The 16,037-nt window shown below is 39.5% G+C and overlaps 1 protein-coding gene across 2 annotated transcripts in view; it reads left to right on the forward strand.

Annotated features, from left to right (window-relative positions):
• The window catches only part of LOC122560001 (enhancer of filamentation 1-like), a 105,440-nt gene extending 96,133 nt beyond the window's left edge, over positions 1-9,307 (forward strand). For both annotated transcript variants that reach the window (XM_043710147.1, XM_043710146.1), the window contains exons 6-7: positions 4,078-4,176; positions 7,637-9,307. In XM_043710147.1, the coding sequence (XP_043566082.1) occupies positions 4,078-4,176; positions 7,637-8,062 (525 nt within the window). In that variant the 3' untranslated portion in view covers positions 8,063-9,307. The remainder of the gene's footprint in view (positions 1-4,077; positions 4,177-7,636) is intronic.
• The last annotated feature ends 6,730 nt before the right edge of the window (positions 9,308-16,037 follow it).

Here is a 16,037-nt window from a genome sequence, read left to right on the forward strand (position 1 = left end):
GCACTGTCCCCATGACTTGTCCGGACTTGTCCTACCTGCCTATCTCCTTTTCCACCTATCCACTCCATCCTCTCCCCCCTGACCTATCACTTTTATCCCCTTCCCCACTCACCCATTGTACTCTATGCTACTTTCTCCCCACCCCCACCCTCCTCTAACTTATCTCTCCACCCTCCAGGCTCACTGCCTTTATTCCTGATGAAGGGCTTTTGCCCGAAACGTCGATTTCGAATCTCCTTGGATGCTGCCAGAACTGCTGTGCTCTTCCAGCACCACTAATCCAGAATCTGCTTTCCAGCATCTGCAGTCATTGTTTTTACCTAGTTTCTCCCACTGCCATTACTGAACTTGATCAAACGGTGCTAGCACTGGTTTGTGTCTGCATAGTTGCTCACCTTTTTCTTCGGAATGCTCTGTTAGATCCTGTTTCACTTCTCTGCTGCCCGATTACTTGCTTTCTCCAGAACCTTTGGAACATAAGAATGGAAGTTGGCAATTTAGCCCTTCAACTCTGCTTTATCATTCTAGATTGTGGCTAATCTTTTGTCTCAAAACCATTTTCTGCACTTTCCTCTAATCGTTAGATAGATTTATGGATGTTAATGAAATCAATCTGTACTTTAAATGTGCTCATTGACCAAGCTTTCACAGGTCTTGGGCAGAGAATTCCAAAACTACTGGCTGCAGAAATTCCTCCTCTGTCCTAGGTGGTCCTACCCTTACTCTGAGACTGTGCTCCTCGTTCTAGACTCCCCCAGCCAGGGGAAGCATCCTGCCTGCATCTACCCTGTCTATTTTGTTATGAATTTTTAAAGTTAATATTTGATCACTTCTCATTCTTTTAAATTCCTGACAATACAGGTCCAGTTTACTATCCCAGAAATCAATCTGATGCACTTGCTCTACATTCACTATATGGAAAGTATACCCTTTCTTAGGAAAGGGGACAAGAACTGCACACAGTTCTCCAGGGGTGCAGTCTCCCAAGGCTCTGTGCAACTGCAGAAAGGCAAATATACTTCTCTACTCAAATCCTCTCACAATAAGGGGCAGTGTACAGTTTTCCCTTTTAATTGTGCTGCACCTGTGTGCTTGGGTTTCACGTAGATATATGTCCCTTTGGACAACACCGTTTTCCAATCTTTCACCATTTAACAAATAGTGTACCCCCATATCGTCTACCAAAACGGATAACCTCACTTATTAACATTATATTCCACCTATCGTGTTCTTGCCCAGTCCCTCCACTTGTTTAATTACCTATGAAGCTCCTTTGCATTGTCACTATTTTTAATTTTACATAGTGTTGTGTCACAGCAGATTTTGTAAATTTTAATTGGCCAAATCATTTTTATAGTGAACACCTGGGACCCAAGCACTGATCCTTGCTATACCCCACTAGACACAGATTGCTAACCTGAGAATGATTCATTTATTCCTACTGTTTGTTTTCTTTATTGTAACCAATCCTCATATTATCCCAATCCCTTGCACTTTAATTTTGTTCATTAACCTGTGTATGTTATGCAGCCTTCTGAAAAACCAAAATACACTACATCTACTTGTCCCCTATTATCAACTCTATTAGTTACATACTCAAAAAAAATGGTTTCTCAAACATGATTTCCCTTCATAAATCCTTGTTGATTCTGTTCAATCAAATTATTACTTTGTGTCCAGTTATTATATCCTTTCATCGTTTCTAGTATTTTCCTTACTACTGATATAAGGTTAACAGATCTGTACTTCCATCTTTTCCCACTCTCTCTTAAGCAGTGGGGTTAGATTTCATTCCTTCCAATTTACAGAATCTGCAGAATATTGAAAAAGAAATTACCAATACATTATCTCTGTAGCCACCTCTTACACCAGTGTGGAAAGTAGATAATTATATACTGGGATTTGTTAACTTGCAGTTCTAATAATTATTGATAATGCTTCTTTACTAATTTATTTCAGTTCCTTATTCTCACTCATCCCCTGGGTATCTTTATTTCTGGGAGATTGCTTGTAACATCCTCCCATATTTAGTTTCTCTGCCATTTTCCATGATAGTCACATGTCACTGTCTATAATGGACCCGCAATTGTCTCTGCTAACCTTTTTTCTTTTTTATATACCTGTAGAAGCTTTTACAATCCATTTTTATGTACTTAACTAGTTTACATTCACTAGCCCTCTCCAGAGCCTTTGCTGCTACCACTCTCAAGTCCTCATTGTCTCTCCTCTGACCTCACTGTCCATTCCAAAGTCCCTAGTGGCTTCTCTGAATCACCGAGCTCTCTCCTGCAACCCTGCCAGTCCCCCTCCGCTATTACTGGACGTCTTCTGAGCCATGTCTTTCTCTACTGAACCTCTAAGCATTACTTCTATTTCCAGCTGCTGTGAGCTGCAATCAATCTGGCAGTGATCAGAAGCAGAGATTTCAGGATGACCTGACATCTCACTACATGCAAGCAGAGTGAATATCTTTCATGTTATAGTCTGCTTTTGCAAATTTCTTGTATGTGAAATTATATAAGTTTTTGATGAACAGATGTTTGCAGTGTAGGAAATAAGGAACAGTAAAGTGTAATCTTGTAACTAGAGCAAATTAGTTAGTATTTGGGTAATTTCTGCTGAAGCTAATATGTGACTCTGCTCCAGAACAATCCCATAAATCTACTTCAGCTTTTCCACAGCTCTGTTGTATTTTAATCATGATTTGGAGGTGCTGGTGTTGGACTGGGGTGCATAATGTTAAAAAATCGTACAACACCAGCTTATGGTCCAACAGGTTTATTTGGAAGCACTAGCTTTCGGAGCGCCGTGCCATAGAGATTGTGAGATTTTTTAACTTTGTATTTTAATAATCTTTAATTATAGGATTTGCTGTGACAGACAGTACAGTTACAGGTGTGGGCGATGTGGCCAGTACAAGTGTGCTGCAACCAATCTTTGCAGTTAAATGACACTCCTGAGAATTCCTCGTTTGCTACAACAGTGACTATGCTTCAAAAAGTACTTAATTGGCAGCAAAGCACATTGGGATGATCTGGTTGTTATAAGCTGGCACCTGTCAAGAGTCTCCGTTATAGACATTTTAAATCAACCTGTTCAGAGATTATACTGCACACCGCTGGAGGAGGCGGAAATTGAACTGAGCCTCCTGGCTCAGAGATAGGGACTCCCATCACTGTACCACCCTCACTTATATTCTGACACATTCAAAGGATCCTGTTTTGATATTGTCATACAAAGTCATTAATTTTGCTTTGCAAGTTCTGAATGCCTCCCAAATCATTGTTAAGCATTGATCAGGAAGTTAATAGATATGTATTAGTTTCTCCCTACATAACAACAGTGATCCGTGGCTGCAGAGCATATTGCAATGTGAAAAGAGTTTAACAAATGCGTTTGCATCTTTCCTCCTCAAATCCTGCTGCATTCCTTATGTCCCTGTAAATATTATTCCCAGTGGTTCCTTTAAATCTTGAAGCACTCCAGTAGGCCCTTTAAATAGTGACACACTCTCAATGACCTTTAGATACTGACACACTCCTTGGCACATCCTGTATTTTGTACAGAATCCATTCTCAGAATGTGGGCTTGCCTGCAATTATTGCACACCCTAGCTGCCCTTGAGAAGGTGGTAGTGAATCGCCTGTCAATCTTGCGCTGTAATTACATCAACAATGCTGTACGGGAAGAGAGTCTGGGAGTTTGAACCAATGAAGAGATAGCGATATATTTCCAAGTCAGGATGCTGTATGGTTTGAAAGGCAACTTACAGATGGTGATTCTGCTGACCTTGTCCATGCCTTTATGGAAAGTGCTATCTAAGAAACTGCGAAGAGACTGGTGCAAATTCAGGAAGTAGTGATCCTGATAGCAGCTTTTACAACACAGCTGTCCACTTTGGCAGCCTAAGTATCAATGTGGCCCGTGCTTGTACCTCTGCAGCAAAGTCTGCCTAATGACTGGTGCTCCTCAGCAGGCTGGAGGTTGATGCTGGCAGGTGTAAGCCCTTATTGAGTGGACCTCTTCTGGGACCTTGAGTAACATTCTCCTGATAATCTCACTGGTGTTTCTTTGCAGAGGAAAGAGGAATTCAAAAGGCAAGAGCAAAAAAAGGAAAGCATCAAACACCAAGAGAGAGAGAGCTTCAAGCAAAAGAAGCTCCTTTTAGAACGAAAGGTACCTGCTTCACTGTTGCTGGGATTTTGTAAAGTACATTGTTGCTTAAGTTTGCACCATATCTTTGATTTTTTAAGTCTTCGAGCAACACATTGAATGTGCTCTCTCATTAAAAGTATTTCTTGAAGTGGTGGGACTTTATTTCCCTTTTGTTTCATGCTGGAGGGTTAACAGGTTTGAACCATAATGGTGAATGTGTATCATTTCCTGTGGCTGGACCACAGCCTGTCATTCTTGTGTTGTAAGTACATTCACAATGCTGTTAGGGAGGGTCTCCAGGAGTTTGAGCCAGCAACACTGAAGCGATAGTGATATAGTTCTGAGTCAGGACTGTGTGAAACTTTGAAGCCTCCCCCGCCCCCACCCCCAACAAAAACCTGTCTTCCAGCAATAATGTAGAGGAGCTCATGAATTCTTTGGTAACGAGGATTGAGTCTCTAATCAACTGCTTCTGTAGCTTCCCTTTCCTTCACGTATCACACTAAGCCAAATCTCCCCTCCCATAGTCATAAACTTGTATCTTTCTCCAGTTTCCATAACTTATGTTATATTTCATTTATGGCAAAGAAACTTCAAGCTAGCAGGTCATTATCAGTGTTTGGGCTCTAAACTCTCAACTTCTGCATCAAAACATCTTTCTGTTCCTTTCCCATCCTGTGTGTATTTAAATACAGCTGTATTATTAATGTCAACTGTTCCATTTTACTGAATTCCCCTTTGGGTATGGAGTTACTTTGATATCAGTGGTAGGGAAGTATTGGAAAAAGTTCTGAAGGATAGGCATTGATGTGGGGTAGTCAGCCAGGGTTTGTTACAGGAAAATCATATCTGATTGAGTTTATTTGAATAAGTGACAATATATTGACGAGGGCAGCATAGTTGATGTGGTTTACATAGATTTCAGTAAGGTCTTTGACAAGGTCCCACATGGAAGGCTGGCCTCGAAGGTATCCAGGGATCCAAATTTGGTTTTCAAATAGAAGGCAAAAAATAATGGCAGAGGGTTGGTTATGTGATTGGGAGTCTACAGACAGCAGTGGAAAGCAGATTTGGTACTGAGACCCTTGCTGCTTGTTATTTGCATTAACAACTTTGAGGATTTAGAAGGTATAATTAAAGTTTGTGGATGGCAAGAAAATTGGTGGTGGTGATAGTGAGGAGGATTGTCTCAGGCTACAGTTTGACATTGATCACTTTGGGACGTCTAATAAGGGAAAGCTATATACAATGAATGATAGGTCCCTAGGGAGTACTGAGGAACACAGGGACTTTGGTATACAAGTCTGTAGATCTGTGAAGATATCAGCACAGGCAGACAGGGTGGTGAAAAAGGGAGCACTGAATAGAGGAACAGGAAAGTCTTGTTACAACTTTGTAGAACATTGGTTAGGCCACAGATTGAATACTGTGCGCAGTTCTGGTCACCATATTATCAGAAGGACATGATTGCATCGGAGAGGGTGCATAGGAGATTCATCAGAATATTGTCTGGGATGAAAAGTCTTCAGTTTTGAGAAGTCGCTGGGTTTGCTTTCCTTGGAACAGAGAAGGCTGAAGGGGGATCTGATTGGAGTTAGAGTAGCTCATGTCAATCTCCTCCGCTAAGACCAGAGGGCATAATTTTAAGGTGAGAATTGGGCAGTTTAGAGGAGAGGTGATTTTTTTTTTAAAATCCAGAGTGTGGTAGATATATACTGCATGCTGTCTGAGAGGGTAGTGGAGGCAGATACTCGCACCATTTAAAAAGCATCTGGATGAGTGACTAAAATCCCAGGGCACAGTCAGTTGTGAACCAAGCACAGTTAAATGGGATTAGTATAGATTAGTGTTTGTTGGTTGGCAAAAATGTAGTGGGTTAAAGGATCTATTTCTATGCTGTATGACTGAGTTGGTTCTGATTTCTCAATTGGATTTATTAATACCCTATTATGAGTAGATATTGGCCTGGCCTAGGTAAAAGTGTCTTCCCTGCAGTCTGTTCTGCTATAATGTGGTAGTTGTCCTTGTGCGACCTTATGTTATAGAAAATTGTGCAATGGAAATAATAGCACCTATGGGAAAAACCGGTTTAGGGGCGAACCACCAAAAATGTCAGTAAAACTTTGAAACAAAAAATAGTAGTTAACCAAACACAAACAATAGCACAGTCTAAGTAAATGTTAAAATCATATATATTAATGAAAAAATACAATCAATTTATACTTTAAGGGGTTTCTAAGTTTGAGTACAGGTCATACCAGTCTGCACTCAGGTTCCCTGGTTATACAGTCCTTTGAGTGACAATCTGTAGAGAACAACAGAATCCATAAAACTTCACTGCGTTGGTTTCTTGCCACTTGGAAACCAATTCCTGCATCTCACAAAACTTCCACTTAAAAATGAGAAAAAAAAATCCAAACGAAGGCTTCAGTAATTGTTCGGATTCATGGTGTTGAAGGTGGTTAGAGGTCAGTAGGTTTATAGGGACATGAAGAGGTTACCAAGATCGAGAGGGCTTAAGTACAGGAGGATGGTGCAGAAAATAGGGAGGTTTACAATGCCAAGAGGTTTCAGGACGTTGGAGAGGAGGGGGTCTGAAGGAAGTGACACACATATAAAGGGTTGTTGGGAGTGTAGGAGGTACAGCGAGAACACTTCTCTGATGTGGAGCAGTTGTGGGGACTAGAGGTGGTTTCACAATGAGGGAGAGTATAGAGCCCCAGAGGGTTACAGAAGTATACCCCAGAATGAATTTAAGGTAACCAGGGATGGAATCGTGTAATAGCCAATGGGAGTTTGCTTTCTTTAAAAATCGTTCCCCAATTCGCCAGTCATGTTACAGCCAAATCGAGTTGACGAAACACACGTTATAGGAGAATGACCTGTATGTCTAACATAATGAAAGATTCTGACAGTGTGAAGATCTTTTTTGGGTGATGCTTGAATTGTTTTCTCCCTGGAAAGTAGAAACCTATCTCCTTTCAATTTTACCTTGAGTATAAGCTCAACTTCAGGTTCATTCTAATATATGTTTGTTTTTACATCTTCTCCAGTGCCTCTTTGCTCTTTTTTAAAATAGAAATCAGAATTATGCATGACCTTTCAGTTGTAGTCTGACCATGGTTCTATCAGTTTTATACAGTCTCTCAGAAATGAATTCTTGAATTGTTTTTGTGGTCGTATTAAATTGTTCACCATTTTAATGATGTCTGTCCCTCTGTACAACTTTAAAGACTTTCTAAAGGGCGTGAGAAAGAGAGAGTGTGATGACATTTCAAAAAGTATTTCATGGGTTGTAAAGACTTCAAGGTGTCTGATTGTGAAAAGTATTGTAAAGGCAAATCTTTTATTTCATTGTCTTTGGGTGCTTGTGTGCAAAAATAAACCGTCTAATTTCATACGCAGTGCAAGTACTTGAAGAGTACTTTGTTTGCTATAATTCAGATTTAGACTTCCTTAACTTGGCTTTGCTCTTGTGCAGATGACAGAAGAAAAGATTCGAAAACCAAGAGATAGCAGTATTAAAGATCTGAAGTCCCTGACCTCTGGCAGTGACCAATGCAGAATGTTCTTCAATGCCCTGCAAAAGGCTATCATTGCGTTCACTGACAATGTCAATGAAAACCAGTCCTCTGAAGTTTTAATCAAAAACAGCAAAGTAGTGATAATGATTGGCCAAAAGCTGGTGGACTTGCTGTGCCGTGAGACTGAACAGAAGAACGTTCACAAAGAGATGCTTAGTAGAAGCAATCAGTTCTGTGGATGGATGAAAAAGGTCGCCATGGCAACCAAGAATGCAGTAATGCAGCCAAACCCCACGGCCTTACAAGAGATGAAAGATCAGGTGGCAGAACTATCTCAGCAGGCCGAACAGCTCAGGCTCCTATTAGAACAAGCCACATCTTAGAGGGGAGCTGAAAACTGAGAAGCATTTTATTTTATCTCTTGGCTAAAATTCACTTTACAAAAAAAAAGATTTTTGCATTTTTCTAATTTGTTTTATCTCTTGCCATTTGATTTAAGCCAGTTTTTAATGAGACAGTGCAGTATAGCAAACTGGGATCAAGGTTTTATTCAATAACTGGTTAAACTGAGGAAGAAGCTAACTGCTAGATTTTCAATCAATTAAAACTTTGTTCCTGTGCAGTGGCATCACATTTTCTGTATTTATGGCTAAACGAAACAGTATTTATTAAAAAGGGTTGGATATTGTACAAGAGGAATGAATCTGGTTCATCATAAACTTGCCACATCAGAATTCAGATTCTATAACCCCACCTTTCCACTCTTTCTGCACCAAAAATGTCTTAGTTTGAACTGTTTTAGAGTTCATTATAACCTAGGTGAAAAGAAGTAGCTTTAGCAATGTTTAAAACTAAAGTTAAATTCACTAACTAAACTGCAACCTGTGTTTTCACCAGAGAAGTTTCATTATACCAGGGAATTGCTTTTAGAACCATAAAGTAGTATAAAAGATATAGGTGGATTTCTGATTCCTCTCCCTGGCTTCAAGAGGCAAGACAAAAATAACTGGCAAAATGCAGAAGAAGCATTGCTGTGAGTACAAAAGCAACTAGAGTTGAGGTGGAAGGCTGTATTTTAGTGTGTAGCATGAAGTTGCCCTAGCAAATCTGGAGAGTGTGTGAATTGGGGGAAAACTCATCTGGTTATTCATACGTTGAACAAATGAAGATGGTTGTAGTTGTTGGCAGTCAGTCATCTCAGCTCCTGGATATCTTTTCAGGGGTTCCTCAGGGTCGAGTCCTCAGCCCAATCGTGTTTAGCTGCTTCATGAATGACCCTCCCTCCATCACAAGGTCAGGACTAAGGATATTTGCTGATGATTGCACAATGTTCAGCACCATTATAGCAGCAGTGTCCACCATCGATAAGATGCACTGCAGAAATTAACTAATGCTCTTCTACACCTTCCAAACCCACAACCACTTTCTTCTAGGATGACAGTAGCAGGAAATACATGAAAATGCCACCTTCGGGTTCCCCTCTGGTCACTCCCCATTCATTCTTGGAAAAATGTGACTATTCCTTCAGTGTCATTGTGTTAAAAATTTGGACCTCCCTTTCTAAGGGTGTCAAGGATCTACATAAACCACTGCAATCCATGTGTTGTAAGAAGCTCACTACCACAGGCTGGCTCTGCCCATTTCCTTTAAAGGATTTTTTTTTAAAAAGAAAGACAAGTGGCAGCTGAAATGTCTGTTTAGGCAGAAAATGCAGTCCAGTAGGAACAAATCAGAGCTAAGGTTTGACCAAGCTTTGGCTGAAGTGTGGAAGGATAAAGGAAAAGTTGGCATGTAGGTGTTTGCAGGCATGTGGAGGGTTATTGCAGAAGGTGCAAGGATACAAATTTCAGTAAGATTCATTGTCAGAGAAAGCAAGACTTAAAGCTTCACCTCATTTGCCCAATGACACAATTCTGTGTCACATCATTTGACAGAAATTCTGTATCCCTAGTTTGTTAATGCATTTTGTCCAGTCTCTGTTATTGCTCGCTCCTCTTGACCTGTCTGTAGCATGAGGGAGAAGTTAGAATTGTACTTGTATTGTATGTGGATTCTTAATAAAAAAAAAGTTGCTTAAGGTACAAGAACTTTACAGTTTAAAAGGAGATTGATAGAAGGTGAGGTGTGCCTGGAGAAAGGAGAAAATCTCAGCACAAAGTGGAAAGATTGAGGATAATATTCAAGTTGCAGGCAAAAAAATGTTTTAGTTAATTAACTAATTTTTATACAGCCAATGACTATAAGGGTCAGTGATTGTTTTTTGTAACTTAGCATTACTGTCACTGGGACTCTCCCTCCTGAGACATCCTGATTTTGTTTTATCAGGGTTTCTATGTCCCAACACCCTTTAGAAGGTAGGGAAGGAGCAAACTTAGAAACGGTGCAGACATCAACTTATTTTATTCTTTGCAACACCGTGGTACATTGAGAATGGTTAATCTTCCCTCTCTGAAAGGAAAATAGATTTGTCATGGGGTGCAGAATAACACTAGTATGAGGTGAATGTTTGTCTCTTCACTACAAAAAACACAGGTTTTTGGGAGGTAGAGATGGTCTCATTGATGATCATGAACCATAGTGAGGGTGCTTGTGCCCCCATGATACACCATGTGTAACAGCTTTAAGTAGAGAGAGAGAAGGGGGAACTGACTATCTCATCACAATTGAATTTATCTGGGTGGTGGAACACAATGGGCAACTGCAAATTCAGCAGAGTGTAACATGATTTATAATTGATTCACTTGCTTTATAGTATCACTCAAGACAATTTTCATCCATTGTTGGTTTACAATTTATCACTTGTCCATTCATTGCACAGAATATTTTGCTCCCAGTGGAACACGTCCAATTTCTCCCATGCATGAGGAAGACAAGCCTGAGTTTAGTACTTGACATCATATACTGCATTTGATGGTATCCCAGTTAAAATAGATGTTTACCAAAACAGTCATTTCCCAAGACTAAATACTGGATTCAATCTTATGTAATATCAATAAAAACAAAATTCTGACTCCTTTAGATTCAGATTGGAGGGGAGAGCAGTCCCAGTCAAATCACAAAAAAAAATCTGGGTAATGAGCAGAACATGTGACACCTTTGCAAGTGCTAATGTTCAATTTTAATTTTTTAATTTTCAATTTTTGTCTTGATTGAGTGTTACTGTTTCTTTTTCTTTATACACCCGATCCAACATTGAATTCTCCTAAGAGCCCAGATAACAAACTTTCATCACCTCGCTGCTAGAACTCTGACTTGCAGCAATTTTGTGGACTTTTTAACTGAAGTGAACGGTATAGGATTAGGTTAATGCTGTTAGTTAGGTGAAAGTGAGGACTGGAGAGAAGAGTCAAGATTAGAGTGGTGCTGAAAATGCACAGCAGGTCAGGTAGCATCCAAGGAACAGGAAAAAATCGATGTTTTGGGCAAGAGCCCTTCATCAGGAATGCCATCACACTCTCAGCCATGCATCTATGCCTCAACTAAGAGCCACACTCTTTCAGACCACCACCGGGACCAACACAAGACCCAACCAAGAATATGCCTCCGCATTTCCAGCACCACTCTAATCTTGACTGATGCTGTTAGATGCTATGCTTTAAAAAAAGGACATGAACAATTTTGGCTAGACCAGTATGCTCATGGTGGAATTTGAATTCAATAAGAATCTGAAATTAAGAGTCTAATGATGACCATAAATCCATGTTGTCAGAAAATCTCACCTGGTTCACTAATATCATTTAGGCAAAGAAACTGCCATCCCTACCTGATCTGGCCTATATGCGACTACAGGCTCACAGCAATGAAGTTGACCCTTAACCCCACCTGTTGGTCAATTTAGAATGGGCGATAAATGCTAGCCTAGCCAATGACACCCACATCCCATGAATGAACAAACAAAAATCTTGAACCACTGAAGTCTATCTGGTATTGGTAGATTCATAGTACTGTTAGAGGGGACTGGGACAGGTTGACCGTGAAGGATGACAATATAATTCCAGGGCAACTTAAAAGAGATGGTGTTCCCATGTGCTTGCTGCCTTTGCCTTACAGCCCAGTGAGTCATCTGTGTTAGATCTCAGATGTGTGACAGGCAGTAAAAGACATTTCAGTGTATTATGGAACTCAGTAGCCCCCTCACCTCCAAGGACCATATGTTAACAGCAATTAGCATTTATACAACACCTTTATTATGATAAGGCATACCAATTTACCTCAGAAACAATTACAAATCAACATTTGACACCAAATCATTTAAGGCAATATTAATTCAGCAAACTGAAAACTTGATCGAAGAGGTTTTAGAAATGTTTTAAGAGATGGTGGAGAGACAGAGAGGTTTAGGAGGGAATTTGTGTTTTGGATCTTGGCAGCTCAAGCCACCAACAGGAATGAAGAAAATGAGAATGTGCAAAGAGCCAGAATTGAAGTAGAGCAGAAAGTTTGTAGCGGTGAAGGTGCTGGGAAAGGCAAGATCACTGAAAAAAAACCAGATGAGAACTTTAAAATTGAGGGCAATGTATTAGGCATTGGAAGCCCAGGTAGGTTATAGAGAGCAAGTGTGTTAAGGGCCACTAATGTAAATTCAAACCTTCATAGCATGAGCCCTCTACCAGAATTCTATCATCAATAACATCCATACTGATACAAATGCAAATCTCTTAGTACAGATGCCCAGTCATCATTGTCAATACTTCCAGAATTCATTGTTGAAGCAAAACCATTTATGCTGCACAGGGATTTTGATGTTTACAGAATATTACTTTTCATATTGTCACATTTAATGCAATATATGCAAACTTAAACCCTTTAGCTGAAGTTTGTTAAAATTGGTATATAATGCACCATTTAAAATTTACAGCCAATTCATAGGAGTATTATTGGTCTTAAAAAGAATCTTGACTTCAGTGATAAAGAGAACTTCCTCTTCTCTTTTAAAGCCAGGACTGGTGGGGACAGAGCCCTTCCAAATATGTTGTAACACAAAATATATAGGGGATCTTTAGTTTCCTGACTTCAAAATGGTATAGAAGGTATAGGAACTGAGGAGCTCCCAGATCTCAGTGGTTCAGGGCTAGGAAAGAGTGTAACACTCTGATGATAATCACTGACTGGACCCCCACTTGCAGAACAGCCATTTACGCAAGGTAGAAGGAAACATTTAGCAACTGCAGGCTGTATCCTACCAGAAACCACTAGATTTAAAAGATATTTCAAAGGACATAGACAATTAAAAGAGAGACTTGCATTTATCTAACACTTTTCACAACATCAGGGTATTCCATTGCATTGCCCAACCAATCAAAAAATTGCTCCTGTGTAGTCACTGCTGTGATGCAAGGAACTAGACTGTTGATTTGCACACAGCAAGATCTCATAAAACAAGAGATTAATGGTCAGACGATAAATTTTAAGTTGGGATAAATGTTGGCCAGGACACTGGAAAATATTCCTATTGTTCTTCAAAGTGACATGGGATTTTGGTTTATAAATCCCATCATAAATATCCTGGATATTTGTTCAAATCTCTGGACTGAGGCTCGAACTTAACAAGGCAACTAACATTGAACCAAAATGCCACCTGAGAAGGCTGTTGATTCTGGCAATACAACTTGGACAAATTAAAAGAATGTGCTTGATTTATGTTTTTTTACAGAACCCATCAGTCTTACTGTACAATGTTTTCAGTTGTAAAATTCAGAATTGTTTTGTATTCTAAGCATTTTTTATTCTGGTGAGTGCTATCACATTATGTTTGAAGAGGTGATGCTGGTAGAACTATTTTTATGATCAATCCTGTTTTTGTACATTTTCATTAAAATATTATTTCTACAGTTTGTTTTTCTCTCTGGAAGCAACTTATATATTTAGTGCCTTAAAAAGAGATATTTGCAAACGACTTAAGATGTTGTGTGAGGAACTGGGGCACGGACATGAGGAGAGATGGTTGGTGAAGTTAGTAAAAGGGGGTAGGGTTTAAAGAGACTTGAAAAAGAGTAGAGAAAATAGCCAGTGGTTTTGGGGATAGCATGGAGCACAAGGGACGGAAGTTGGTAACAGGCAGCAACACAACAGACTGGAGCTGGAAGTTTTTGATCTTTCTCAAATGCAATACTGCAAAGGAGGGACAGGAGAAATCTTAAGGTGTTGTAGTTGAGAATGAAGGTTCCTAAGCTGATGTACTAAGGAATGAGTTAACAGATGTTCTGGACCAGTTTTAAGGAATTCAATGTGAATACCCTATCTCTTCAGTGACTACCACAAAGTGAATCGTACTCAGATTACTTCGGTGATATTATTTCACCTTTTAACATCTCTGAAACTACTCTTCATACTTTAACATTGCAAAAATCTTTAAAAGATTTTGGCTTTTCCACTGCTGTCATCTATACCACCCTTTATGTCCATTGCCTCTTTTTTTTAAACTGATTCTTGATTCATTATTCTTTATTAGTAAGGGGATCAAGGGTTATGGGGAGAAGGTAAGATGGGGAGTCGAGAAACCTATTAGTCATGATCGAATGGCAGAGCAGACTCAATGGGCCAAATGGCCTAATTCTGTTCCCATATCTTGCCTTATGTTCTATACAATCACATACTGCTCCGATAGTTTCATTCCTTCCTGCTATTAATCTTTCATCTTTACTAATTTTTTAGAGTTTGGACTTTGCTATTAATAGGACAAATTGAGTTGAATGGCTTAAATACATTTTAAGCAGCAGGTATATGAGCACAAGGGAGAAAGGAGTATAACAGAAGGATACACAAATAAGATTTAATGAAGACTAAGACACTTGAATGGAATACAAAGACCACCCAATAAGGTTAAATGGCCTGTTTCTGAGCTGTGATTTCTAAAAAGCTTTACACCACATTTTTTCATGTCAATTTCACTTGGCCTATTCAGCTATTTCAGAGAGTACTTAATTTGGCTTATATGTATATCTCAGATATACTGTGCAAGTTTCACATATCGAAAAACACTGCCTTAAATTAAACTGATGAACCACATATAGTGGTACTATTTGATTTGGTACGAGGCACATTTTAGTTGAGAACATTTCCTACAATACAGGTATATTTACTTATTGTGTTGTAAATTCCATAGAAGGTCAAGCTTTATTCATTAAACAAGGAAGTAGAAATATTTTCAACCACAATCTGTAATTTTACCATCCAACATGGGCCTCAGACTACCGTTACCATTTAGGCAGGGAATTAATCTTAGTACAAATAAAGACTGTAGGACAGGAATATTTGGTGAAGCTACAATGCTGGACTACTTTCATGCCAAGTGGTTGTAGCAGCATCCAGCAGGCAGGATGAAACAATTCTACTAACCAAGGGACTAGATCCAAGTTCTGCAGTCGTATCACATCCAGCTGCAAATGATCATAGACAGTTAAAAAATTCAATGGAAGAGGAAGTTCTGAAAATACTTTCATCCTCAATGGTGAGAAAGCACAATAAGTCAGTGCAAAGGCAAAGTGCTCTCAATGATATTTAGCCAGAATTGCTGAGTGGATGACCCAGTTTGGCCTCCTTGTATTCTCAGCATCAGAGATGTCAGTTCTCTGCCAATTCAATTCATTGTGGATTCTACAAGTGAAGTTTGACTCCAGAGCTCTTTCAGTTTTGGTTAAAACATAGACAAAAGAACTGGATCTCAGTCAAGGCAAGAGTGACTGCATTCAACATGAAGGCAGCATTTGGCTAAATGAAGGATCAAAGATAAATTAAGTCAATGGAAATCTGGAATGAACTCTACTTATTATAAAATCAGAAGTTCACTGACGATTGAGTAGTGCTTAGTATTATACTCAGAAACTAAAGCAGTCCGTGCCTGGAATTGTTATGACCTAGTTAAATGATGCTGGCTGATGAGTGTTAAGTAACGTTTGCGCCACACAAGCACTAGTCAATGACTGTCTCCAATGAGAGAGAATTTATCCATTTCCTCCTGTTTACTTCTGTCAGCATTACAGTGAGTGAGTTTCCCATCAATAGCCTGGAGGTTAACTGACCAGAAAGTTAACTATACCAGCCACCTGAATACTGTAATACAAGAGGTTAGAATAAGTCATCTACTGACTCTCCATCATTTAGGTATCAAGTCAGGAGTGTGACCTGCTTGATTGAGTGCAGTTCCAATACAATTCAAGGCGAGATAGTCCATTATATCAGCAGGCCGGCCACCAGAAGTGTTCAATCTTGCCATAATTGACAGTGGTAACAGTACATATCAGTATGTAAAATCACACTGCCAGTGCAGCAACTCATCAGCAGCTTCCAAACTTGCAACCTTTACCAAATAGAAGGCCACAGGCTGGAGTACTGTAAATCTCTCTCCAAGTTGTATAC

The sequence above is a fragment of the Chiloscyllium plagiosum genome, chromosome 20 (assembly GCF_004010195.1).
Source record: "Chiloscyllium plagiosum isolate BGI_BamShark_2017 chromosome 20, ASM401019v2, whole genome shotgun sequence".
Classification (NCBI taxonomy): Eukaryota; Metazoa; Chordata; class Chondrichthyes; order Orectolobiformes; family Hemiscylliidae; genus Chiloscyllium; species Chiloscyllium plagiosum.